Source organism: Chelonia mydas, chromosome 5 (assembly GCF_015237465.2).
Source record: "Chelonia mydas isolate rCheMyd1 chromosome 5, rCheMyd1.pri.v2, whole genome shotgun sequence".
Taxonomy (NCBI): Eukaryota; Metazoa; Chordata; order Testudines; family Cheloniidae; genus Chelonia; species Chelonia mydas.
The window spans coordinates 19,816,242-19,843,868 of NC_051245.2; the positions used below are offsets into that span (position 1 = coordinate 19,816,242).

General features: G+C 37.7%; 1 protein-coding gene and 1 non-coding gene across 7 annotated transcripts in view; one reads left to right on the forward strand and one right to left on the reverse strand.

Annotated features, from left to right (window-relative positions):
• The window catches only part of WDR7 (WD repeat domain 7), a 346,125-nt gene that overhangs the window by 197,472 nt on the left and 121,026 nt on the right, over nucleotides 1–27,627 (forward strand). For all 6 annotated transcript variants that reach the window (XM_007055311.4, XM_043547548.1, XM_043547547.1 and 3 more), the window contains one exon: nucleotides 12,509–12,730. In XM_007055311.4, the coding sequence (XP_007055373.2) occupies nucleotides 12,509–12,730 (222 nt within the window). The remainder of the gene's footprint in view (nucleotides 1–12,508; nucleotides 12,731–27,627) is intronic.
• On the reverse strand, nucleotides 8,224–8,325 carry LOC114018346. Its single transcript, XR_003563725.2, has one exon. It is a non-coding gene; the product is annotated as a U6 spliceosomal RNA (small nuclear RNA).

Consider the following 27,627-nt stretch of genomic DNA (forward strand, 5'->3'; position numbering starts at 1 on the left):
CATACTAGCCAATAATATTTAACTTTACATGTAAAGCTCTTCTTTGTTTTTTCTGGGTCAGTCATTATTTCCCTGTAAAAGATTCCATGCTTTAATATAACAGGTTAAATAATACAGAAATGTATAGTCGCATGTAATAGTCACATATTTATATTAATAAAAATATGTATGCTTAATAGATCACACAGTTTGCTTGGGTATTTACATTACATGTTTGCAGAGGGAAAATAAATTTGAGGCACTTCCCTCTATTTGTTACATATACAGATTACTCCCATTGATATCACTGGGAATTTTGGGTGTTCAAGGAATATAGAATCAGCTTTAAGAAAAGGCTGAGAATCTATCACTAAATATAACTGCTGTTTATTACTTTTGAGAAACTAGGTGGGTTGAACTGTAGCTACACATGTAACTCTGAATTTCCCTTTCTTTTATTAATTTGCCAATCCATATTGTTAGAAGATTTTAAATATATTTCTGCTACGCTTTCCTGTGGTGGTATTCACCTTTCCCTTTTTATGTCACACCTTTGGCACCAAATTTTTACTTTATAATTTTACCTTTTAAGTTTTCATTTGCATAGAGGTTAAAATTTTCTTAAAATTAATTTACAGATACTATGATGAGACCTACCATAAAAATAAACATATCCTATTATTTGTGTGTAGTGATAGTGGGATCGTTTCACTGTCAAATGGATTTCATTAAGCATTTTAAGTTATTTAATGGAAATATAGTAAAACAAGCCATGGAGAAATGTATTTTAATCATACTAAAACTGGGATTTTTAAAAAAATAAAATATTTTTAAAAGCATTTTTATGAAGCTGGATGTGTCAAAATTATATAACGTTTGCAATGTTGTTGTAGCTGTGTTGGGCCCAAGATATAGAGAGACACCCACCTTGTCTCTAAAATTGTATGATGACATTTGAAAGTATCCATTCTGCTCTTAACTTTTAACAATTTTCCTTACAGAAAAATGAATATTAGTTTCTTAAAAACATAGAACTTAGAGTCTGATATTGCTGTATCTCTTATTGATTTCCCGGCAAATCGTGGCTATCTAATTTTACCTGCCTTCTCATTGATTTCTAGTAAGAACCTGGAGTATTCATAAAGAATCAAGATAGGTTGCAACTCATATTCAAAATGACTATAATTTAAAATAGTTTTACTCTTACATTCCTTTTTAAGAAAGTAGTAATCATGTTTCAGTAAAACCACTATGAATCTGAATTTTACATTTGGATGTTTTACCTATGTCCAGAGAGATCTGATATTCAATAATGAATTGCTTTATTGATCAGGTGATGGAGTTTGGGGGGTTTTGTTTTTGTTTTGTTTTGTTTTAAATTATTTTTAACAACTGTTAATCTAACATATCTTTAAAAGCATTTGGGAAAACATTTGTATTCTTTATTGTTTAGCTATTAACTACGTGCAAACTAACCACTCTCTTTTCAGACACAAAACTTGCTGACAGTGACCTTTAACTATTATTTTTTAATATTTTGTTTCCTTGTTAGAGTTGTGAGTATTGATATTTCTCGCTGTGTTTTTAATGTAGCCAGAACTGATGCCTTGGCAAGAAAAAAATGTTGTTGTGAAATTCTAGTATCAATGTACTATACCTCATGATTCATTTTTCAATATTAATATCAATTTAAATACTGTGACATTGTAAGAATATAATTTTATTAATCTTCTAATTCAAAAAGAAAACAGGACAAGGTATTCTAGGTTTGGTTACTCAAATATTTAACTCTGCCATTTGTTGTTTAATGTATGCTTAAATATATTATTAACTCTAAGACACAGATATTGTTTAATTATTGCTATTTGTTAATCTTATGCCATATAGAAAATGTATTTATATATAACTAGGTAGATATTTTTATTTACTGTATTTTCTATAGTATATTGCTATTCACTAGACTGTTGTTCTGTACTGTAGCATTCTTTTTATGACTGAATATTTCACTCTATTGAATTTCAAGGAGCATAAAATGGATGAAGATGATTCTCTTTCTCACAGAGCATAGACCAGTGAAAAATTGTCCTAGACAAAATGGATTCTTTACAGTTTACATTGGGAAAGTAGGCCAGATTTTTTTTTTTTTTACTTTAATAGAAACAAAATAGAATTTTGTTTTATTTACAGCAGAACCTCATACTCAGAATATCCTAATTCTATGAGGCATATATTTTATGTATGTTATTCTATGCATAACATTATTTTTATTGTTATGCAATTGTATGAGGCTTAAGATTTTATGTATGTTATTTGTACATTTGTGCAGATGATATTGATGAAATAAGCTATAGATTTCTAACATAGTACAGCACAATACTGAGAAATCTATGGAATTTTAAATGCTGCATACAGATGCATGATTTTATCTAGTAACTGAAATTACAAGATCATTGTACAGTAAATATTTGTATAATTTATGAATTTTTATAATTTATAATTGTATGGTAAAATAAACAAATGGCAGCATAATAAATACAATATACAGGCACACTTAAATTAATTCTTAACTCATTAAATAAAATATTATATGGCTTTTAACAGAATTATATTAAACTAATGCAATGATCACTTAGTTGAACTTACCAATGAGAGATACACACACACACTGCAAAGCATAATAATTAATTTGTGGTCTTGGATTTTAAAAGTGAATAGGGAATTTCCAACCCACATACTTTCCAAATAAATTGTTGGTGAGCAAAGAAAGGTTTCATTTAACTGGAAAGAAAACAATCAGCTGTATATTTGTACATACCAAAAAGGAAACATTACTGCTTAACTTGCTATTCTGAATTAAATAAATATTTAATTTTTGATCCTTGTTTGCTGTAGCTTGTTAGGGATAACAAGTGCTCGACAGTAACAACCTCAGTATTTCGCAGTTAAAAGTGAAATCAGTTTGTTGTGATTAGTATCATGCATCTTCATTATAATTCAACAATTAAAGTCCAGGTCTGTATTACCTGTAACAAAACAGGCAACAGAGTGAATCTAATAGAAATCCATGGATAGATTAGTACAGTTATTAAAATTTCATCTGTCACTGGTCTAAATCTGAAGATTGAGGCAAACTGAGGTTAGGAAATGCTGAGAATCACTGACAATGTGCAATAAGATATGAAACAGTTTCAGCAAACCATAATTGTATGAGTAAATATAAGATTACAAATAGTATTATATTTTAACAAGACAATATACAAATCATTTCAGCTTTGTGGATACCTGGAAGCTATGAATACATTGTGTATTCAGTGAAACCATGCTATTCCAAGTATGTTGTAACAAGGCCATACGTTGTTAAAGAGAATGGTATAAACATCACTAAGTGCTAATGAGTACTTGGTAGTCTATACTAATACTTTAGTGAATGCTGAACAAGTTTAGATGTTAAGCTTTTTAGGAAGAATGAATGATGGCTAATGATTATTTAATGACAGATCCCTGGACTGAAAGGCACTTAGGACTCAAAGTGTACTGCAAATCCTATTTCTCAAAGCTTCAGACAGGTTTATTTGGTCTCACCTTGAATAAAACACTGTTGTATTGGTTTCATTGGTGTGGATTTAAACACATTATCAGCTTAGAATAGCAGCAGCTACGCTGCAGAAAATCAGTGTCTTAATCCTTGTGGTTGCTGTTAGCTACTCTTAAATGTTTTCGTTACAGACTCATTGAAATTCCTAACAAATTTAAACTTGAATATTTCAATATTAACTCATTATTAAAGAAATTGAATTTTGCAATCACATATTTCAAGGAGTCCGTAATGAATAAAATGAAATAAGCTCACTAGAATGATAAGGATTTACAGATGGGTTCTAATCACATACTAAGATTTCCGATCATACTTCTTATTAGTGGATGTCTGTGCTGTTAGAGACAAAGCCCTTCAAATTAGAACTTTAAACTAAGGTACTTTCTGCTCATTTCTATATGTAAATGGTTGCATGATTGTTTTTGGAAAGAATACACTCTAGTGTTCTGGTCAGTATTTCGTTTACCATAGGAGGTTTTAACATTCTGTGCTATGTTTGAGATACTTCATTATGTAGTCACTATATTACTGGTGTCCAAATCATGGGAACCTCAAAAAGGCAAGTCATGCTGTTTAAAAAATTCTGTTGTAAATGTTACAAAAATATTCTGTGTATTATTAATATAAATGGCTATTCTTGTTAACCACAGAATGTTTCCTGCAAAAGCAAGATATTGCAATTTTCTGTACATTTTAAATGTTTAAATATAAAATAACTGTACATGATTTTAAATGAAAATTAAATAGGAAAAATCTTGACTTTTACAATATTATAGTATACTTGTAATATATTATAATATTGCTACTCCATTACTCTTCCTTTTGGGGAAAAATATGCCCCTGCCTTGATCTCATAACTAATGTTTCATAAACTGGATTTTTAAATGGTGTTTTGAGTGCTCTCAAGCTATCCAAATATGCATATCTTCTGTCTAGAAATTGTACATTACAAACTGCAGAAAATTTTGGTAAAATCTGCAGTGAGATATTTTTCTTTAAAAACATGAAATTTTACTTGCTTTCTTATTTCTACTTGGCCCAATGTGTCATATTTTAGTAGCATCTATCTGTATCTAAAACAAAGAGATCATTAAAAACACTAATCAGATTTTTAAATTGAAGTGCGTGTACTTCTGCTGGGCAAGTTCTATATGAAACGTACAAAATTCTAGAAGGTGTGCCACAGGAGTCCAACACTTTATAAATGACTACATGGTAAACTGCTTTTTCACTCTTAATAATTAAGGTCAGTAGGTAGTATCTCAATTCTATGAATAATTAAAAGACTGTTTAATAGCTAAACTGGTAGCCTTATAGTTAGTGCATTAAACTACTGCATGAGACCCATGTTTAATTCACAGTCTTGATCTTCAGGCCAGCCTAATATGGGAGGGCTATGAAAGTATCAGATTAAGATGTTTCTGAGGAGGGAGCACCTCATATTGACCCCAATTTTACAAGGACTGGCATTGATTTTCTCCAGTGAGAATCCAGTCCAGTCTCTTTAATGCTGGGGAAGGAAAGAATAAAGTCTATTCATTGGCAGTAGAGGAGGAGAGTTCTCCATTAAGGATCAAGGAAAAAAATAGGAGTTTACCCATTTAAACCTTTAACCTTTTTTCCTGCAGCATAAGCTTTTGAATGTGCTGTCAGGACATGACACATAGGTGCACCCACATTAGATGTATGTTTATTACAGATAGCCATTAAAAGCTTAAAATATATTAACATTGTTGGGCTTTAGAGTTAACAATCACTGAGAAGTTCCTCCCTCTTTTGTTGTTTGTTGTCAGGCTTCCAGATTCAAGATAGCACTGTATTGGTTTGCATTCTAAAGGTCATGGTGGCAATCAAGCTACAAACTAATTTAATTTAAAACAAAATTAGAAATCAAAAAAGCAATCATCATCATAAGTTGTATAGAAAACCAGTTCTGGAGATATCTCTGTGGGTGCAGTAATGGTCTCATTCTTCTCTCACTTGCATTGGTGTAAATATCAGTAAATCCATGGAAGTCCACATAATTATCCCAAGGTAAAATAATTGTAGGTAAAAGAAGATTCCTAGCTCATCAGTATGTGTTGGAATTTCCATCTCCATAGAGGTTTTTGCCCTATTTAACAGATATTTGTTGTGTGCTCAGCCAAAAAGAAAGCTGAAAGAAGAGAGGAATTGGTTGAAAGGAGCAAACTATACTTCCCCACTCCCCTCTTCTATGCCCCCCCCCCAAAAAAGTTGAATGCATAAGTTAAAGTTGCACAAAGGCAGCTTAACTTTCATATCCAGCACTTACTCAGCAGATCAACACACTGGGTTTCACAGACCTTGGCAGCGTTACACGGATGATATTTTCACATGACTGAATATTCTTTTACAATTTTTCCAGCGTTCAGTATTTGAAGTTTCTTGCTGAGAGCTTTTTGTTTAGCATTAAGCATGTATATCTTCTGTTTGCATTTATTCTTTCTTTTAAAAACCTTGTTCTGTTCTCTAATGACACTGCAAGTAGTATATAAATGTGGTAAGGGAATTTTGAGAACTTGTTCCATACGTGTTTGTTTGGGGGTAAATGTTGTAAGTGGGAAGAAGTCACTGAATATCCTTGCCCCATTTCATTAGAATGACCTTTGACAAAATATGTGAGGTGACACTTTTCAAGCATTTAAAGATCCAGAATCTGAATTAATATGCATAGAACCTCATTTCTCAATTGTAGCAGTTCTTTGGTGTCAGAATTCTGTCTCGCAGTAAAGTTGTACTGTAAATTAATCTGTTTTTTTTAAGCTATGCCATACTTTACATTCACATTGCACCGAGTTATTAGTTATGATTCCATCAAGAGGTTGGTGAAAAACAGGAAAGATTCATTGAAATAGGAGCCTTAAACAGATTTTATGGGACCAAATTTATCCCTGGTGAAACTCCATTGAGGCTCTACAACTAAGATCAATAGACAATTGTAATATAAATGTAAAGGACTTTAAAAAGTAGAAGTTTATCTCCATAATTAGGATAGTGGTGGTGTAGAATCCGTAACAGCTCTTAGGAGAAAGTAATATCTAAAAAAATGTGACAGCGTATTTATTCTGACATCCATATGTAAGTGACCCATATTATTTACGACTTATGTAAGTATGGAGAAAATGATGTAAAATCTTGTGACAGCAATGGTGTTGATTCTTTTAAAGCTTGAGCTAGATTAGATTTCTAATAAGGCAATCTGGACATGATTAGTTTAGAAAAGAAATACACAGGATATTCAGGCCCAGCATTAGAGAACTTGATCTGGTTAGCTAGGGCAGCTCACCTTTATTATATAAAATTACTATACATGGGCAGGACATTTATAGTCCAGCAGGGGTCATGATACACATAATCTTCTCCAGTTCAAAAATAAACAACACTCCAAAATATCACAAGGTGGGTTTGTGGAGGAATTCTGTCTGTTCAGTCAGTGGAAGAAAACTACCAACATAATGAATAGCTAAATTTTCAGGCCCTCAGAATATTTGTACATCGTAACAAGGGCTACTTTATTCATTTCATCAATGAAAGAAGGAACCATAACTCTCCGGAGGCTAAATCAAGTGAATTATATTGTCTCTCTTCCCACTTGTGGCAAATATTCTGCTACCTCCCATTCTGAGTATTGCTTTATACTATTATTTTTCAGTTTTGGTTTATTTGAAACATTATTAACTCTTCATAAGGTTTGAGAAGCACTGAAATATTGTACACATTATTATTTTCTTCTATTGTGTATTGTCTTAGGAGCTAATTACCTGGGGAAAGTTGTAAATTGGCATTTGGCTTTCTGTTAAATGTTCTGATCAATTTCAAGTGCTAGTTGTGTGCATATGATGTGCAGATTTTTTACATGCATCTAACTTAACCTTTAGTGTCCTATTTATATTGCAAATAAATTAATCTGCAGTGAGTTACACTTTTAAGAGCTTATTACAAATGTATTGGGTTAATGTATAAGTTGTGAGAAAATTGTTTTGCTTTGTCTGAGGAAGAATTATTTAAATTACTCAGCTTTAATTGTTGTGTAAATGGTTTGTGTGAGGGGCTTGAAAATAACCTTTTTGTATGTTCAGATTTTCCAGTTGTTGTCAACATTAAACTGCAATTATAGAATTTATTTTCATCTCACATGAATGTAAACAAATCCCATATCCTCATTGTAGTTATTACATATTTGGTTTATAAAACTTCCTATCTTTTGAAAACTGTCTCCAAAATTTCAAATCCACGAACTGTGTCATTGGTTGTTGCTATTAATCTCTGCTTTTGCCACATTGTGTTGCATATGCTTTTCTTAACAGAAAAGAGGGTGAAAGATGGGGAGAGCGTGATAATGGCAAACAAGGGAGGATGTTTTTATTTGTTTTGAGTGAAATACTCTTGAATGAAAGATACATGCCCTGAGAATATTCTCACTGAAAGTCGTTCTCTATGGGCAGTGCTTTCCAAATCTAAATTACCATGTTCGGTGTTTAATGATAGGTGCTATAGAAGTTGCTGAGATAGATACAAGAATTGAAAGTAGGGTTTGTTTTTTGGTTAAAGTACTGGATTGAGATTAGAGTTCTAGTCATGGTTCTCCCCTTACTACTATGATCTTGGGCAAGTCACTGTGCTGTGCCTCAAATCTCCATCTGCAACGAATTTGCATGTCATCCTTGCTCAGGGACCATTATAATCTTCCTTGTATCATTCCAGTTCTAGTATATGTGCTGCCAAAGCATGAGTAATATAGTCCTTTTCTCCCACCCTTTGTCTTTCCTGTCTATTTAAACATTGATCATGTAATAGGTTCTCCACTGGCGGACCCCCTGCACCCACACAGTGCCCCATTTGTTTAATTAATTTGCTGCGTTGAACAAACTCATTAAATCTGTTTACTTCTTGTTTTGTTTGATAGAAAGTCTTGTACATGTGCATTATACATAATCACGCTTGAAATGTGTCTCAAAAATGACAAGGTATGCCATGGAAAGCAGAGGCTGGAAGCTCGATGTTTGTTAGTTTTCTCCAACGAGGAATATTATGATATAGATGTTTATGGATAATGATTAAATCTTACTGATTACATTCACATGTGTAGCATTCTACATAAATGGCTAAAATATTCAAGTTTATAGTCCACCGTATTTTTATGTAACAGCTTTGTGTCATCTCGTAGCACTTGATGGGGGCACAGCTGGAAAACATCCTGGATGGACTCAAACCAAAAGAGACATCATCCACTCTGAGAAAACTACGTTATCAACACATGTTCTTATGGGTTATCCTTACAGTAATACATTGTCCTGGCATCTACTTCTCTGAGAGTTTAATACCTAATACAATAACAGAGTACCATCAATATGTTCCTAATAGCAGATATAAAGTATCTGGTAGTAGTCCATCTCTCATAAAACTGCCTTTAGCCTTAATTCAAATTCATTGATTCCTATTCCAGTTAAACCTGAAGAACTTAATATGTCTTTTAATCCTTTTATTGGAAGCTAAGATAAAATTAATTTTACCCTAGAACTCTGCAAAGCCAATTAACATGATCTTTAGAGTTATTTAGTAAAGTGCTTCAAACTGTTAAATTTATCCTGACCTCTTGGTTGCACTCTGACTGCTTTTTAAATGAAGTAATCAATATCTCACAGCCCTTTAAACAGTTTAAACTTCTCAAATATTTTACTCATATTTTTATTTGAACAGTTTAGAAAAATATTTACTCATATTAAGGTATCTGTAGAGACAATTGTTAACTACTGGCTTTGTTTTAGTATTAGAGATTTTATGCTTTGAAATATATTTTAATATGTGTTCATTTTGCTAAATCTGAGCAAATGAAGAAATCTGTCACTTCTATTTGTGTGTAATACAGTAAGTTTGTTATCTGTATGGCTTAAAATGTAGAACATTTTCTCCTTTCACCAGTGTAGCTTCTTTTTTCCACATAGAGCTATTTGAGGTTATTAATTTTCTCTCTGTGATAGGGTGATCAACCGTCCTGTCAAGAAAATGGATCTCTGTGTCACCCTTTAGCATGATTAAATGGAGGCACGTTGCTGTGAGAAAATACCAAATTTTCATGAGACAAATGCAACTGTAGAAAGGACTTTTTTTATAGACATTTCATTTTAAAATCTCCCATTTGGCTGTCAGTTTATTTGTAGGAAATCATTACAATTAATTGTGTGTTCCTGCTAATAATTCAAAGAAAGTAAGGGCAAAAACAAGTGCTCACTCAGATTTTTTTTTCCCTTTGAAGGAGAAAAAAAATACAGTGGTGAGAGAGAAGGAGCAATTTATGTTGGTACAATGAGTTGCTAATGAGACTGTCGGAACTACATTACCTGCACCCTGTTTTGGTCACAGCATTTACTGCTTTGTTAACAAAGAGTCAGAATCTTACAATCTAGAGACTCTTGAGAAGTACAGTTGTAAGAATTGCTGAGATTTAAAATCCTATATGCTTCATATACAGGCCATGAGTGGCAGTGTCAGCTAGTGAGTCTATAAATCGTGAGATAAATGCATAATAGCCTACTTTTTAGAATATAATTAAAATATCTGGCAATAGGGCAATTGATAGTTTACCTTTAACTTCAGAATTCTGGCATTATGGGCCAGGCACCTGTTAATGGATTACTTGTTAGTTTAGGGGTGAAACTTGACGGGTTTATTGGCCTTGGCTTATGTTTTTAAGGATATTGTTTTAAAAGACATCCTTCACGGTACAATAAAGGGTTAATTCAATATTATTGTAATCAAACAGAAGGAAGAACAACAAAGTGGGGGCAGGAATTCACCAAGTGCCTCTGTTGTTTAATTTCCTACTGGAAGCAGCACATGTGTTTTTTCTTTCTTTTCTTTTCTTTTCTTTAAGCAGTGGCCATTGCAGAGGCTGAGCGGCTGGGGTCAATGCCTTGCCTATTGATCAGTATCCCTGCAGTCCCCTGCTCCAGCATCTGCTTCATTGGCTTCTTTCAGTGCCTGCTTCAGTACATTAGAATAGAAATCCATAACCAGAGCTGTGCTCATCCAAGCAGGGGAAGAAACTAAATTAAATGGTATAAAACAATCTTGGATCAGGAGTTTGTGCCAATTCATCTTGATCTAAGATGTCACACCGGGCTCTCTGTCTGAGCACCTGGGCTAGAGGCGGCCATAGTGAAAATAGATGGAGCCGCGATCATTCATTTGTCAGCTAAGGAGCTCGGCAGCGGTTAGCAATTCCCTTCTGCAGAGGTCAGCTGACAGAACAATCAGTGCAACTGCAGAATAGAGCTTCCCTTTGAACTATTGTTATGGAGCATGCTTCTTGCTGGGCTGGGGGAGGGGAGCATGGTTTGCTTCATGTTCCAAGTATGCTATATAAAACACATAAAAGGATAATATATTTATATATCAAAACCTCAGGTACCATTCGTGTGTTGTATATCTTAATTATGTATATGTGAAATAAGTTATAAAAAATTAAAATGTTTAAGTATCACTTTGTTTGTTTATAGTCCATTTTCATCCTTCTTTCTGGGAAGGCAGTGACTATTGATTTTTTTCCCCCTTAGCATTGTTAAGGTTTTAGATTCTTCCCGCCCCCCCGCGCCCCCTCCTTGGTTGGCATATCACAGTCATAGCTATAGCATCATTACCTGAATTGGGGCTATATTCTAATAGAGATTCTTATACTTGTTTTATTTTTTAAGTAATATTTACTTTTCTATTAGTACAGTAGTATGAAATTCACTAGAAAAGCTAGACATACAGTAGACCCTCACTAATTCATACTTCATTATTCAAACCTAGTATTTTCTCACAGTATACCAGGTGGTCTCTTCCAACTTCTCAACAAAGATTTAATCCCAGAGTGCTGTGAGAGCTAAGACTTCATTACTTTGCAAGATATATGCCAGTGAATTTGCTGGTGTAGTATGAGTTGTTATTATAAGTGTATCTGAACTATAGTTGTCAAAATATATGAAGAAGGTACATTCTTTTGGGGGGCGTTAATTATGGTTGTGCAGTTACTCCCTAAATCACAAAATGTGGTAATCTGCAGTACTTGAGGGAAATAAAAAGGTTGTGTGCGATATATTGGATTATTAATAACTATATTTGAAACTTTGCAATGAGACTTTTCCCCTCATTTTAGCAAGCACATTAGCTAATATTCTGTAATTAGCATCATGAGATCGAAAATTATTTGCACAGTGCCATGTACTGTTGCAGTGGGTTAAAAGTAATCATCAGAAAAGAAGAGGATGGTCACTTAAATAACAGCTTTTTATAACATGAAAAAATATGTATTTTAAAAAGTCTATTTCCTAGACTGTTTCTGTGAAGATAACCTGTTTGTCTTAAAGCAGATTAATACTGATGTAAATAAGAATCAAGATCACAACTCACCGTCCAGAAAATACTGATTTCATAACTGCAGAATCTTAGAAGTCTTTCATTCTTTTTCAACAAACAAACCTGGAGGAACAATGAAATTAAAACAGTTTTTCCTATAAGAACATGCTACTTTTCTGTAGGTGGCACTGAAGACTGAGGAAGGGGCAAGTCGTACGTAAACTTTTAGCCTGGACTGGGGACTTTGAGAGACAAAATGGAACCAGGACCAATCACTTAAAAATTGTCTGGCTCCACATTTTCCTATAGGGGGAAGTAAGCATAGCAAACAAGTGCCTTGAGATTGAAAAGAGACCAGTTTTGTTTTCCCATTTGACCTTTGATATATATATCTGATGTTTTCTGACAACTCTCAATAGCATTTTCCCAGCAGTATATGTTCAAGTAGCTGAAAAGAACAGTTTTGTTATAAATATGAAAAATTCTCCTAAATGTGTAAAATTTGATTGGAGTGGCCTTCCACTGCTAATATTGCTGACCAATCATCCTAATGCTCTTTATTTTACATTGCAGGTTGTCTGTCTGGTCTCCCACAAATGAAAAAAATATCTACATCTTATGAAGAGAGACGGAAACAAGCCACTGCTATTGTCTTGCTCGGCGTGATTGGAGCAGAATTTGGAGCTGAAATTGAACCTCCAAAACTGTTGACGAGGCCACGCAGTTCCAGTCAAATTCCTGAGGGATTTGGTTTAACTAGTGGTGGATCAAACTATTCCTTGGCAAGACATACATGTAAGTATTTTATGTTGTGTCCTCCTTTGCTCTTTTAACCACATCATAACTATGCAGTAGTTTTTATTTCAATACTCCTTGTTCACTAATAATCTCATTTTCAAAGAGTAAGGAAAAGGAACCAATTTTGAGCACTTAGCTTCAAATTAGTATGTTGACTATCAGGAAATTATTTCTGAAATATGTAGCTGAGCAATATATGAACTTTATGAATATATGGTGGGATTTTCAAAAGCACCTGAGGGAGTTAGGTTCCCCTCCCATTAAAGTCAATTGAATTCTTTCAAGGTTGGACTTGTAATGGGAATTGGTTGCCTAACTCCCTTACGTGCTTTTAAAAATTCCACCTATCAACTAGATAGTGTAGATTTATAAGCACCCAAGAGTACATGTGTGCATATCACTGCTTCTGCTTTCCCCTCAAAAATATCTTTATGGCCTAGGAAAAAGTACTAGATTAGGAACCAGGAGACCATGAGTTCTGGTCCCATCTCTTCCACTGAATGGCCTTAATTCACAGTACTTCACAACTCTTTTTGAGCAAGGGCTGGCAAGTAAAATTTAATTCCTTCCCCAATACTTTATGAATGAGAATCAGTTAAGTCACCCAGGATCCTACCTGGCAGAGCTGAAAATAGGACTTAAGTCTCTGATACGATAGAACAAAGAGTTTGACAAGGTTACTGAAAATGTGATGGCTTCTAAGGTCCAATAAGATCTGTGCTGTTACAGTATATTGAACCCTTCTGAACAGGACATGGCCCTGTTAGTACTGATGGACCTATCCTGATTGTGGACAGGAAACAAGCTTCTATGTTTATATTGCTGTCTTCAGCAGTCAGTGCCAGTAAATGATCTTTTGATGCTAACACTCATGAGACCCTAATAGGAGCAAATGTAGCAGCACTACATTGGGTGCATTCACTTATCTTGGAAAGGTTTTGAGGCTGTGGTACCTCTGACAGAAACCTTATCTGGAGTCCAGAATGGCTTAATATTCTCAACCCTCTTCAACATCTATATTGGACTACTCATATAGATCATGAGGCACCATGGTACAACCAGCATGTGGATAATAAGAATAATTTATAGTAATTATAATTAATAGAGCATGAAAATATATCTGTCCACTGCACAAGTGCAACATCTACACGATGATGACCCAATACCTGGAAAAAATAAGCAAATGGATTAAAAGCATTCTAGTGCTTTGACTTAAACGCAGTCCAGGAGAGAGATAAATGGTGATGGTAGGGAAAGGTGAAAACATTATACTGAGCTTGCCAGTGCTCTAACCTGCCATTGGTTCAGGATGTCAAAGTACAGTCTATCAACATGGCACACAGCCTCAAAATCATGCTAGATTCTCCATTGCTCTTGGATGTATGGTACAATTACAGTAATGCTTTTTTTGGTGAGTAATGCTTTTTTTGGTGTTTAGCTATCTAGGAAATTGTCCTCACAGTGGGATTCTAGTTGCAATGATCCATGCATTTGTGACTTTCAGGCTGTATTACTGCAATGCTTTGCACCTAAAAATGAAAATGCTGACCCTGGACAAGCTCCAGTCAATTCATAATGCAGTGTCCTGCCTACTTAAGAGCAGAGGTCACCAAGGCTTTGTTTACTGTAGCATGTCTGAAGATATGCTGTTTTCTCTTCATTTCTTAACCTCCTAGTTGTTCTCATTTACAGGGTAAAGTATCAGGTGCATACATGAGGTTAAACAGAGAAATCCTGTTTGTTAAGAAAAAAATGCTTTTTTTCTCGTCTAAAATTTAATTCTAATTTCTGTGTAGGTAGTTTTGCATCAAGGTTGTAAATGAGTCACTTTATTGAGCACTGTGAATTCTCCTAAGAGCCATGAAAATTATCATCTTATTTTAGTATCCAAAAGCCCATTGTTGTAGGTGGTCTACAAGTCAAAGGTACACAAGGAAAAGCCACCTAGCTGGCTATTGAAAAGGGGAATGCCTGTTGAGAGAACACATGCACTCAGCAAAGTATAGTTAGTTAGTACCCATTACACCTCTGGTGTTTAGGGCATTGACGAAGCTGCTCTACTCCTGTCTGGTTTTGGCAAGTCTTTCAGTGGTTCCCCAGCTGTGGTTTTCAGCTCAGCTTCCACAGCTCTTCGCCATGTTGTTTTTGGGTGACCTCGTTTTCACTGGCCTTCTGGTGTCCATCTTAATGCTATTCTGGTAATGGAATCAGTTTCTATCCGAAGCACATGGCCAATCCATCTCCAATGCCTCCTGGTAATGATGGTGCTCATATCTTCTTGGCTGCACTATATGAATAGGTCTTGGTTTGAGATTGTTCTGGGCCAAAAGATACAGAGTTTTCTTCTGAGGCAGGTTCTATGGAATGAAGATGGTTTAGACATATCCTGTTTTTTCATTCCCCAGCATTTGGCACTATAAAGTAGTGTTGAAAGTACGCAGCTCTAAACTTAAGTTTGGTTTTGGTGTTATATTTTGATTTCCAGACTGTATTTAAGATCCTGAAGGTGTTCTGGCTTTTTGGATCCGGGCTTTTTGATTCTGTTCTGGATATCCTGGCTCTTCCACCATTGTGGCTGATGGTGCTGCCCAAGTATGTGAAGTTCTCACGAATGTAGAAACAGTAATGAACGTACTGGTGATGGTGAGGCAATATTAAGGGTCATGATATCGTCTTTGTGCAGGTGATTTTCAGTGCGATTTGCTGGCTATGTGTGTTGAGTTGGGTTGTTTGTTCTTGTATATGGTGTTGCATTGCAGAAATAGTTTCTTGACACACTAAATGATTGTTTCTTGGAGCAGCTAGTCCTGGAACCCACAAAAGGACAGGCAATTCTTGATGTAGTCCTAAGTGGTGAATATAGTTGGACCGCTTGGTAATAGTGACCATAATATAATTAAATTTAACATCCCTGTGAGGGGAAAACACCATAGCAACCCAACGTTGTAGCATTTAATTTCAGAAAGGGAGACTACGCAAAAATGAGGAAAGTAGTTAAGCAGAAATTAAAGGGTACAGCACCAAAAGTGAAATCCTTCCAAGCAGCATGGAAACTTTTTAAAGACACCATAATAGAGGCTCAAATTAAATGTATACCCCAAATTAAAAAATATAGTAAGAGAACCAAAAAAGTGCCACTGTGGCTAAACAACAAAGTAAAAGAAGCAGTGAGAGACAAAAAGGCATCCTTTAAAAAGTGGAAGTTAAATCCTAGTGAGGAAAATAGAAAGGAGCATAAACTCTGGTAAATTAAGTGTAAAAATATAATTCAGAAGGCCAAAAAAGAGTTTGAAGAAGAACTAGCCAGAGACTCAAAAAGTAATAGCAATTTTTTTTAAGTACATCAGAAGCAGGAAGCCTGCTAAACATCCAGTGGTGCCACTGGACGATCGAGATGCTAAAGGAGCACTCAAGGACGATAAGGCCATTGCAGAGAAACTAAATGAATTCTTTGCATCAGTCTTCATGGCTGAGGATGTGAAGGAGAATCCCAAACCTGAGCCATTCTTTTTAGGTTACAAATCTGAAGAACTGTCCCATATTGAGCTGTCATTAGCGGAGATTTTGGAACAAACGGATAAACTAAACAGTAATAAATCATCAGGACCAGATGGTATTCTCCCAAGAGTTCTGGAGGAACTCAAATGTGAAATTGCAGAACTACTAACTGTAGTTTCTAACCTATCGTTTAAATCAGCTTCTGTACCAAATGACTGGAGGATAGCTAATGTGATGCCAATTTTTAAAAAGGGCTCTAGAGTTGATCCTGGCAATTACAGGCTAACTTCAGTACCAGGCAAACTGGTTGAAAGTATAGTAAAGAACAAAATTGTCAGACACATAGATGAATATATTTTGTTGGGGAAGAGTCAACATGCTTTTTGGTGAGGCATGATTTCCCTTTACAATCTACTAGAATTGTTTGAGGGGGTCAACAAGCATGTGGACAAGGGTGATCCAGTGCATATAGTGTACTTAAGTTTTCAGAAAGCCTGTGACAGGGTCCCTCACTAAAAAGCTCTTAAGCAAAGTAAGTTGTCATGGGGTAAGAGGGAAGGTCCTCTCATGGATTGGTAACTGGTTAAAAGACAGGAAACAAAGGGTAGGAATAAATGGTCAGTTTTCAGAATGGAGAGAGGTAAATAGTGGTGTCCCTCAGAGGTCTATACTCGGCCCAGTTCTATTCAATATATTCATAAATGAAAAAGGGGTAAACAGTGAGGTGGCAAAATTTGCAGATGACACAGAACTACTCAAGATAGCTAAGTCCCAAGCAGACTGCGAAGAGCTACAAAAGGATTTCACAAAACTGGGTGACTGGGCTACAAAATGGCAGATGAAATTCAGTGTTGATAAATACAAAGTAATGCACATTGGAAAACATAATTCCAACTATACATATAAAATGATGGGTTCTAAATTAGCTGTTACCAGTCAAGAAAGATATCTTGGAGTCATTGTGGATAGTTCTCTGAAAACATCCACTCAATATGCAGCAAAAAAGTGAACAGAATGTTGGGAACCATTAGGAAAGGGATAGATAATAGGACAGAAAATATCATATTGCCTCTATATAAATTCATGGTATGCGCACATCTTGAATACTGCGTGGAGGTGTGATCGTCCCAGCTCAAAAAAGATATATTGGCACTGGAAAAGGTTCAGAAAAGGGTAACAAAAATAATTAGGGGTATGGAACAGCTTCCATAAGAGGAGAGATTAATAAGACTCAGACTTTTCAGCTTGGAAAAGAGACAGGTAAGGGATGATATGGTAGAGGTCTATAAAATCATGATTGGTGTGGAGAAAGTAAATAAGGAAGTGTTATTTACTCCTTCTCATAACACAAGAACTAGGGGTCACCCAATGAAATTAATAGGGAGCAGATTTAAAACAAACAAAAGGAAGTATTTTTTCACACAACGCACAACTTGCTAGAGGATGTTGTGAAGGCCAAGACTATAACAGGATTCAAAAAAGAACTAGATATACTCATGGAGGAAAGGTCCATCAATGACTGTTAGCCAGGAAGGGCAGGGATGGTGTCCCTAGCCTCTGTTTGCCAGAAGCTGGGAATGAGCGACAGGGGATGGATCACTTGATGATTACCTGCTCTGTTCATTCCCTCTGGCATTGGCACCTGGCATTGGCCACTGTTGGAAGACAGGATACTGGGCTAGATGAAGTGTTAGTCTGACCCAGTATGGCTGTTCGTACGTTCTTATGGGTATACAAAAGGAGAGCGAGATCATCTGCGAAGTCCAGGTCTTCAAGAGATGAGAAGGGTGTCCATCTGATGCCCCTTGGCATGTCTTCTTTTGTACGCTGCATTACCCAGTCGATGGAAATGTTGAAGAGAGTTGCAGACATAACACACCCCTAACATACTCCTGTTTTGACTTCAAAACTGAGCTCATAGCAAAGTATAGAAACATGAAAAACTTGGAAGATTTTCTGTTGGTCATGCTGCAGTTCTAAATCAAACCCTGTTTTTGAGAAATCCCTCGTTCTTCAACAAAAATTATTAGGGGACTGGAACACATGACTTATGAGGAGAGGCTGAGGGAACTGGGATCGTTTAGTCTGTGGAAAAGAAGAATGAGGGGGGATTTGATAGCTGCTTTCTGCTACCTGAAAGGGGGTTCCAAAGAGGATGGATCTAGACTGTTCTCAGTGGTGGCAGATGACAGAACGAGGAGTAATGGTCTCAAGTTGCTGTGGGGAAGGTTTAGGTTGGATATTAGGAAAAACTTTTTCATTAGGAGGGTGGTGAAGCACTGGAATGGGTTACCTAGGGAGGTGGTGGAATCTCCTTCCTTTGAAGTTTTTAAGATCAGGCTTGACAAAGCCCTGGCTGGGATGATTTAGTTGGAGATTGGTCCTGCTTTGAGCAGGGGGTTGGACTAGATGACCTCCTGCGGTCCCCTCCAACCCTGATATTCTCTGATTCTATGATTCCTTGAAATGACATCTACACATTCTCACTTGTGGAATGCAGCCTCTCCAGCACTTTTAGGTTTCAGGAACCTTTTAGAAAAGCAGTATGTTAGTGCCCTTTCACAGCCCCCAGTGTTCAAAGCTGAGATTATAAGGTCATGTATACCCCAGCTGTCTCATTTCTTTCATTTTCATGGCTACCTGCTTGCTGCATTAACAAAGACAGATTTTATCACAAAAAATAACAAACAAACAAACAAACAAAAAAAACCCCTCCCATTTAACTTTTGGTTTAGATAGGTAATTTATGATACTTTCTGCAATTGCTGCATAGTTTAGATTCCTGGGCCATCTCCATCTTGGTTCTGAGACATTAGGTCTACTTGAAAAGACCTGGGAAAAAGATTTAAATGGAGTGGTTAATAGTACTGAACTGTAATGATGCTGGGTCTGGTGGGATCCAACTGAGAGTATCAGTTCAGGACAAATTGCTTCAAGCAGGACAGTTACAGCCCAAGGCTGGGGTTTTTCCACCTCTAAGGCAAACCAAACCAGCCAGACAGAGAGGACTTTGGTTTTATCCCACTGGCTAACCACAGGTCACACAAGCAATTCCCTTAGATACTCCAGTTTCCCAGTATCACCACCAGTGCCACTCATGGGGACAAATGGTTATGAAAACCAATGCCCTAGTAAAAGAAAAAAGGTTCTCTCGATCCCAAAGGACCGAGCCCCAGACCCAGGTCAATTTACAAATCAGATCTTACCCCCAAATCACACTGTTGCCAATCCTTTAGAATCTAAAATCTAAAGGTTTATTCATAAAAGGAAAAAGATATAGATGAGAGCTAGAATTGGTTAAATGGAATCAATTACATACAGTAATGGCAAAGTTCTTGGTTCAGGCTTGCTGCAGTGATAGAATAAACTGCAGGTTCAAATCAAGTCTCTGGAGTACATCCACAGCTGGGGTGGGTCTTTCAGTCCTTGGTTCAAGGCTTCAGCATAGCAAAGTCCCTCCAGAGGTAAGAAGCAGGACTGAAGACAAGGTGGAGGAGCTGCAGCATCTTTTTATATTCTTTTGCCATGTGGTCTCTGCTTTCTTTGTTCCAAAGACAAGCTGTCCATCACATGGCATGGAAAAACCTCACATTTCTGTCCATAGGCATGTCCCTGCATACCTTGCTGAGTCACAAGGCGTGTCTGCCTTCTCTCAGTAGGTCAGTTGTGTAGCTGATGGTCCTTAATGGGCCACCAAGCAGGCTAGCAGAGCTGACACCAAGTTGTTTGGGGTGTCATCCAGAAGCATAGCATAAGTTTGAAATACAGACAGTACAGAGCCAATATTCATAACTTAACCGCAACAATGATTCACACATATAGACAGCATAATCATAACCAGCAAACCATAACCTTGTCTGAGACACCTTATTTGACCCCCTTTATACAAGATTTGGTGCCACTACAGGACCTTGTTTGCAACCATGTTTTATATGGTCCCAGTTCAAGTCAATAACATGACATGAGCCTTCCTGGAAATGATCCCATGATAATTGTTCAGCATGCTGAGCTGTTACAGATTGATCCCAAAAGTCATGCTGACCTCCAGCTCTAGACTTTCCTCATGATAAGACTGAGATTGTTACCCTTGGGTTCATCCCTTGTTTCATTTGTGTGCAGGGACAAAATAGGCCTTAATTGATTTCAGAAACCCCTAAAGTGGGAAAAGAATCTTTCAGACCCGAGGCTGGTGCCATTTATCAGGCTCTAAGTAGGTAGAACACTCTGTCTTCTGTATCTATCGCCAAAGCTAGAGCTAGCGGGTGCTACTGGTGCAGCTTCCTTGCCCTGGGAAAACCTCTTTATAAGTGGACTTGTTAATGCTGAGCTTCCTGTAGATTCCGCAGTCATAGGTAGTCCTGATTATTTATGGAGACTTCAGTTTTGGTGGTCTCGCTCTCAAGTATAAGAGTAAAATGAAGTGGAGGATAGAGAAGGTCTGCATAATGGGCATTTGCTGCCTTCCCAGAAGAGACAGAGCAAACATCTCCATGGATCCAGGGTGGATCAGATATCTTGTTCCTGACTTTCTCTATTGTGAAAGTCACCTTCTAGTATTTCTTGTTCCTAACACACTATCAGGCTCCCCTTCCAAATTCCCTTTCTTTAAGGACATTGCCTGTCCCTGCGTGCAAGCACACTTCTATTTTCTGCAGGGGGCTTAAATAGATGGGAGTGTCATTCTTGCTATGATGGAAAGGTTTTTTCAGAAGAGGAAGGTTCTGCAAAATTTCCTTGGAACAATGAGACTCTGGATGTCCTCAGGCTCCTCTGGAAATCTGTTCCATAGCTGGATCCCCTCAAATGAGAATGCTCTCTCACACTTTGTCCTGGGCTTTATCTGCATTGCCCAAGAGGAGTGCCGCTGTCTTGCCAATTCATAGGTTGAAATTTGGTCTTTAATATAGCTGGGGTTTGATCTGCAGCAGCTTTGAAAATTAGGACCAAGCCCTTAATTTGACATCTGAAACTGACTAAGACCAGTGGAGGGAGTTGAGCCATGGGCCTTATATGCCCATGACAGTTTAAACTATGGATTAGGCAGGCTGCTGTATTCTATACCAGCCAGAGTCTCTGCATTGTCTTTATGCTCAGGTTCCAATACAGTGAATTAAAATAATCCAGTTGAGAGGTGACAAATTCATGGATCACTTTGGGCACTCTTCTGGGAAGAAGGGGTGAAGCTTCTTAGTAAGCTGGAGGCAGAAGAAGGTATTTTTAGACACTGGCACTATCTGGTTATCCACATTTAGTGAGGCATCAAACAGGAGGGTCCTGAGACTTCATACCACTTTGGCGAACAGGGGCTGTATGTCTTCAGTGAAAGGTTGAGAACAGCATCTATGCTAGTTCTTCAAAGCATTTCCCCCTTCCAACTACTATCACTTTGATCTTTCCTGCATTCAGCTTGCTCTTCATCTGTGAGATGGTCTCTTGTAGGTATTCTGACATCTTAATATTTGCATCAGTGATGAGTGATATAGATATATAGTTGAGTGTCATCTGTATATCGTTGGCAGCTGAACCTAAGGCATCTCATCTCAGTCCTCTCAAGTACGTATTGAAAAGAAGGTTTAGTATGGATCTCTTTGAGTCCCACAGGTGAGGAGCACTTAAGTTCTGCTGAAGAGGAACGATTGGAACCTCTTTAGCACTGAGCTGTCTACTCCTACTGTTTTCTGTAAAGGCGTTAGCAGTACCTTGTGGTCTGCTTTATCAAAAACTGCGGAGAGGTCCAGCAATATAAGCATTGAGATCTTACCTTTATCCATTCCCATAAGGATGTCATCTTTTAATGTCACTGGGGTTGCCTTTCTGATGTGGCCTGAACATAAAAACGGCCATACTGGGTCAGACCAAAGGTCCATCTAGCCCAATAGTCTGTCTTCCAACAGTGGCCAATGCCAGGTGCCTCAGAGGGAATGAACAGAACAGGTAGTCACCAAGTGATCCATCCCCTGTCGCCCATTCCCAGCTTCTGGCAAACAGAGGCTAGAGACACCATCCCTATCCATCCTGGCTAATAGTCACTGATGGATCTATCCTCCATGAACTTATCTAGTTCTCTTTTGAACCCTGTTATAGTCTTGGCCTGGACTGAATCCTGAGTGTAATGTCAAATGTTGGAGCTTGGCAGTTACTACTTTTTCAGTAGCAACGAGAATGTGAAGTTAGAGATGGGATGGTACTTTGGATAGTATTGTACTTGGATTGATCACTGCGGTTGAGTGATGGCTTCTTGAGGACTGGGTGTAGGCTACTTTATTTTTTCAATCAGTTTGGTAATACTAGTTTTCCTGAAGAAGACATTAAGTATTAGCAGAAGGCATAATTGGTCTTTGCTGGGTTTCACAAGCCAGGAGCACCATGGTTCCATTTCACAGATTGTAGCTCTAATATTTTCCAGGGCTTCTTTAACTTCATCCAGTTTGACAAAGTCAAACCCTGGAAGGGATGTTGGATTTGACAAGGTGGCCTGGTCAGAAATGGCATTTTCTTTCTTTAAGATCAACCTTGTATGTATAAAACTATCAGCAAAGTACTCTGAGCACTCTTTATCTGTGAATCATGGTGATCTTCTTGGTTGGTGTGAGTGGGCAGATTGTGGCCAAGGCACTAGTGATAGAGGACATCAGGTGATTTTCTAAGCTACAGAGTCTTCTGCTTTTCCTGATGATACATCATGTCTGCATCTCCCCTTGTGGTGAACATAGGCAGTTTCAGGAATTGAGATGGCAGAGTTCTTGGAGACTATCACTAAAAAAAGAGTCATAATCTAAAGGATACATTGGAGAACAAGGAGAAGGGGGAAGGTGACCTGTCAATAAAGTATTTGGCTGATGCCATCCACTACACTTGCTGTCCTTAAAAGGGCAGATTGTTAGTACCTGTTCTGACACAGTTTTCAATATTTCTTCACACTTAACTCCCATTTTGGTGGTTGTATTTGTGACCAGTGACACACCTAAGGGCTCCAGGGTTGGTTTCTGTGTTCTATGCAACAAAGAAGCTGGAAAGACTGACTTTGTTCTAGGTCAGAAAGGTGATCTTGGGTACATTGGGAATCCGTGTAAACAATTCATGTTATCATAGCCTAATATCAATTCCAGTTTCTGGACCTGTGACTTCCTTTTTTTAATCATTTTCTTGAGAAGCAGAAGAAGATGCCAAAAATATTGCCATTGAGGGTTTCTAGGTATGTCCTCTGTGCTCCACATGATTCATCAGAGAAGTTGGCAAGTGTTGTGGTATTTGGCATCATTCTAGGCAGCTGGTATTGGTTTATGTCCACAACCTCTTCTGATATTTTTTGATATCAAGGGTTTATTAGCAGCAGAATGAAAGCTTAGGAGAAGATGAAATGGTAGGTCCTTGATCCTAGGGTCTGGTTGAGCTGGATTTTGCACAGGACCTCAGTTTGGAGGGATAAGATGGCCCTGTTTAATTATTAGAGTCAGCTGGGAAGGGGTCCTGGGATGCCTACAAAGGGCTGTGAGAACTTAATTGGGAGAGGGGGAGTTGGAAGAAGTCAGTTGGCTTCTCTGGCAGGCCCTGGAGAAGTGTAACTTCCAAACAGATAGCCTGGAGGATGATTGAGGAGGGTTGCAGGAGCAAGGCTGGCTCCTGTGACTAGTCCTGGAAGAATTAAGACTCCCAGAGAGAAAAAGCTTTAACAATCAGTGATCTGTAGGAGAGCGGGAAAGAACTGAGCCCAGGAGGGATGGAAGACCCTTTTGTTTGGATTACACTTGGGACTGTTTTCTAAGTTTGTTCCCAGCGCTAAGCAGGTGCTCCCTCTCTAGAGATTACTACCTAGGAGATTTTCCCCATGAGTGGGGGAGGGAAGCAGGAACTGAGGCAGGGTGAATAGTGCCACAGAGGGGCAGAAGGGGGAGCTGCAGAGGCCAACCCTATCACAGCGTGGCTAATCTATATATTTTGTATATCATGGTGTATTTCTAGAGAAGTTATATATTGTGAATTTTTCAAAGATAAAGGAATGAGAAAAACAATATGTAGCCAAAATATACAATATTTCACACACACCCCTTATATTCAGAATAGCAATTAAAAAGTAATTAATTTATTTTGGCAAACTGTTAACTTAATGTTGTAGGTTCTTTTAAAATTATATAAAATGCATATATATCATGCTATACTGTATTTTAGAAAATATCCATTAATTGTGATATTTCCAGTCTGTGAGGATGGAATTCTTTAGAAATTCACACAGTGACCTTGCCTGACATCTCACATTAATCTGTGTTGACCTTACAAATGGTTCATGAGATATTTAATTATAAAATGCCGCCCAAAGAATTTCTCATTACAGATTCACCACATCACACCTAAACTGCAGCTAATGCTATGTTTATAAAGTTAATGGGCTGATAAATCTGGATGACTGTCCTGAATATGAAAATACTCTGCTCCATTGTTAATGTAGTATATTTTTCAAAGCACTGCTAGAAATATAGTTATTAATGATAAGTATTTTGCACTTTAATTCAGTCAGTGTCATGAATGACAACATATTTGAGGTTTTTGAGATTTTTTGTTTCTTTTTTGCAGATTATCTACTATCTTTCAAAGAATAACTTTGGGTTTCCCTTGCTATACTATACAACCTGACAGTCATTCCAGCTATTGTTTTATGCTGGCCCTCAACACTTCTAAGCTACTCCTGAATGGAGGTCCCAGTTTATAAACATCTTGGGGCTACCATTTTCCTTTTTACACTTCTCAACCTCTAACAGCAGCTGACTCTCTGTTTTCTGGCCAAGAAACTAAGCAAGTGAAAATTTCGGCAGGACACTGTGTGTGTGTGTGTGTGTGTGCGCGCACGTGTGCACACATGTGCAATAAAAAAACAAACACATTAAAAGAATGTTAAGCATACAAAATCAAACACTCCAAACCGTAGGAAAGGCCAGTGTTAGAGGTTGCCCATGAAACTTTAATTTGGTACCCTTCTGCATTTACATAATGGTACAGTCTTTAATTACAAAATCATATACTATTTTTTTCCGTAGTACTGTTTCCTCATTCAGTGCACGGTATATATTGTGCTCAGCAACTGGGTAGTTATGTAATATTTTATTTTATTTTCATCATTCAGCATGTTGCCCCATCTCTCATGTACTGCACACCCTTCTGACCCTGCTAGGAATTTTCTCATCAATGCACACCACAGTAGTACAGTATCTGAGTGCTTCACAACATTAATGAATTGATCTTTATAGCATCCTCTCAGGTCAGGTGGTATTATCATCCTCATTTTACAGATGAGGAAGGGAGGTACAGACATATTAAGGTACAAAGTATCCACTAATTTTTGGATGCCCAGTGTGAGATACTTAGGGCCTGATGTTTCATAGTATTTAGCACCTCATACCTTCAAAGCACAGCTCACTTACAGCACTTCTGCAAATCAGACCCCAAGTGTTAAGTAGGGCTGAAAATGAGGATTACCCACTTAAGGTACGTCTACACTGAAGGCTTGCTGTGTGTTGGTATGCGTGCTGTTGCCCAATCTCCCCCTTGCCATCAACACACAAAACCATTAAATGTATATGTAATTTGAACCTGAACTCACCTGTCCAGCTGGGGCTATGAGGTAAGTGGTGACATGAGAAAAGTTTGGTTTAAGTGACTTGCCCAGCATCACATGGGAACTGTATGGTAGAGGCAAGAATAGAATCCAGTTCTCCAGGACGGCATTCAGCAGCTTTAACCATAAGGCCATTCTTCCTCTTCCTGCAGTCCCGTCTCATTCACTACACTTCAACTACTGCAACAAATGAGGTGGGGGGTCCTACAGACAGCAGCCTGAAACACTATACAACCCTAATTGTTTCCCTATGCGCTGCCCATCCTGTGGAAAAGATAGGACATGACTTTGTAATTAGACTGTGTCATAATGTAAATCTGCACAGAGGCTAAATTAAGATTGCAAAGACACACATTTTGCCAGTTTCACATTTGCTACTTGTGGGTTTCGCAGATACTTGCTAACAACAAAAAATATTAAGACTGGGAATCCAGCGTTCCAGGTTTTGGAGAGAAATGTGCTCTAGTCGCTACAGACACTTCTACCCTTACCACACCTCCCTCAGCCTGACCCCTTCTATACATGTCCCCTCCATCCTGTCTCTTGCCTCCCACACCTTCGCCTCATCTCTCTGCATTCCAGTAAGGCCACTTGCTTCTCCTCCAAGTTGCCTGGGCACCAGAAGTAGGGACATTGAGAGCACAGGAGAGGGGGTCTTCCTGCTCTCAGTTCCAGTGCCTGCTGCTACAGCCAGCTAGGAGGACAGATTTCTGGGAAACCTGAAGTTGTGTGAGGGAGCATGCTCAGCCTATCTGTGTGACAGGCACATGCATGGTCTTACTGTGGAGAATAGGAATGTTGTGTGGGTGGAGTCTTCTCAGTGCAAACAGTTTGGGAGCTAAATTCTACAAAATGTTTAGTAAACGTTACTGAGAATGTGCAAACTGCAATTTTGCAGAGGCTTATGACCTGTCTAGATTTGGGCAGATTTCAGGGGGGCAGGGTTAAAAGGAACATCTCAAAAACAGCCTTCTGCCAAATTTCCAGTTGCTGCTTCAAAAAGCATGAAGGTATGAGAGCTTTTCAGTGAAACAATTCTAAGAATTTTTTAACATGGGGAAAAATAACGTTTTATACTAACATCGTTCTTGGAAACAGTTAACCAATTTTGGCTGAAACATTCCAAAAGAATACATTCTGAGGCAGACACCCAATTGTCAAGCAAACAGTTAGTTTGTTTGGTAAAGTTATAAGCAACTGAAAACAGGTTTTTAAAATGGGAAGTGTTAGGCAGCCTGAACTGTGGGCATTGCTATCAGCTTTGCCTATAATAAACATAAACTAGCAGACTTAAAAAGGGATAGAGGTTGAAATTTTATTCTGTTCTGGTCACATGTGCAATCCCAGTGAACCTTTTACTGGCATTGTAATTGCAGTCTTAGCCACTGCATTTGCTTAAGACAATAACAGGAATGATTAGAGGTGATTCTGTTAGTAAGAACTGTACTTAAGATTGCCTAACATTTTCCATTATAAGACCCTGATGAGGGGAAAAATACATGGTTTTGTCCATGTTTAAAAAAACCCCAAAATCTTACAATAGTTTACTTGAGAGTTCTAGCACTCGTGCTTTGAAGTAGGGAGTTGATATTGGCAGGGATAGCTGAGATGAACCTTTTGCTGTCCCTTTGAAATAATCATAGTTTGCTCATGCTCAGTTGAGACTTGTTAGAGTTTGGTAGCTAAATTCTCCAAAAATTCCATCTGCACTGGGCCTGCTCCAGTCCAAGGACCCAGGGGCTGAACAAGACTGTACCTTCTGCTGCTCTTCTTGACTGCTGGAGGC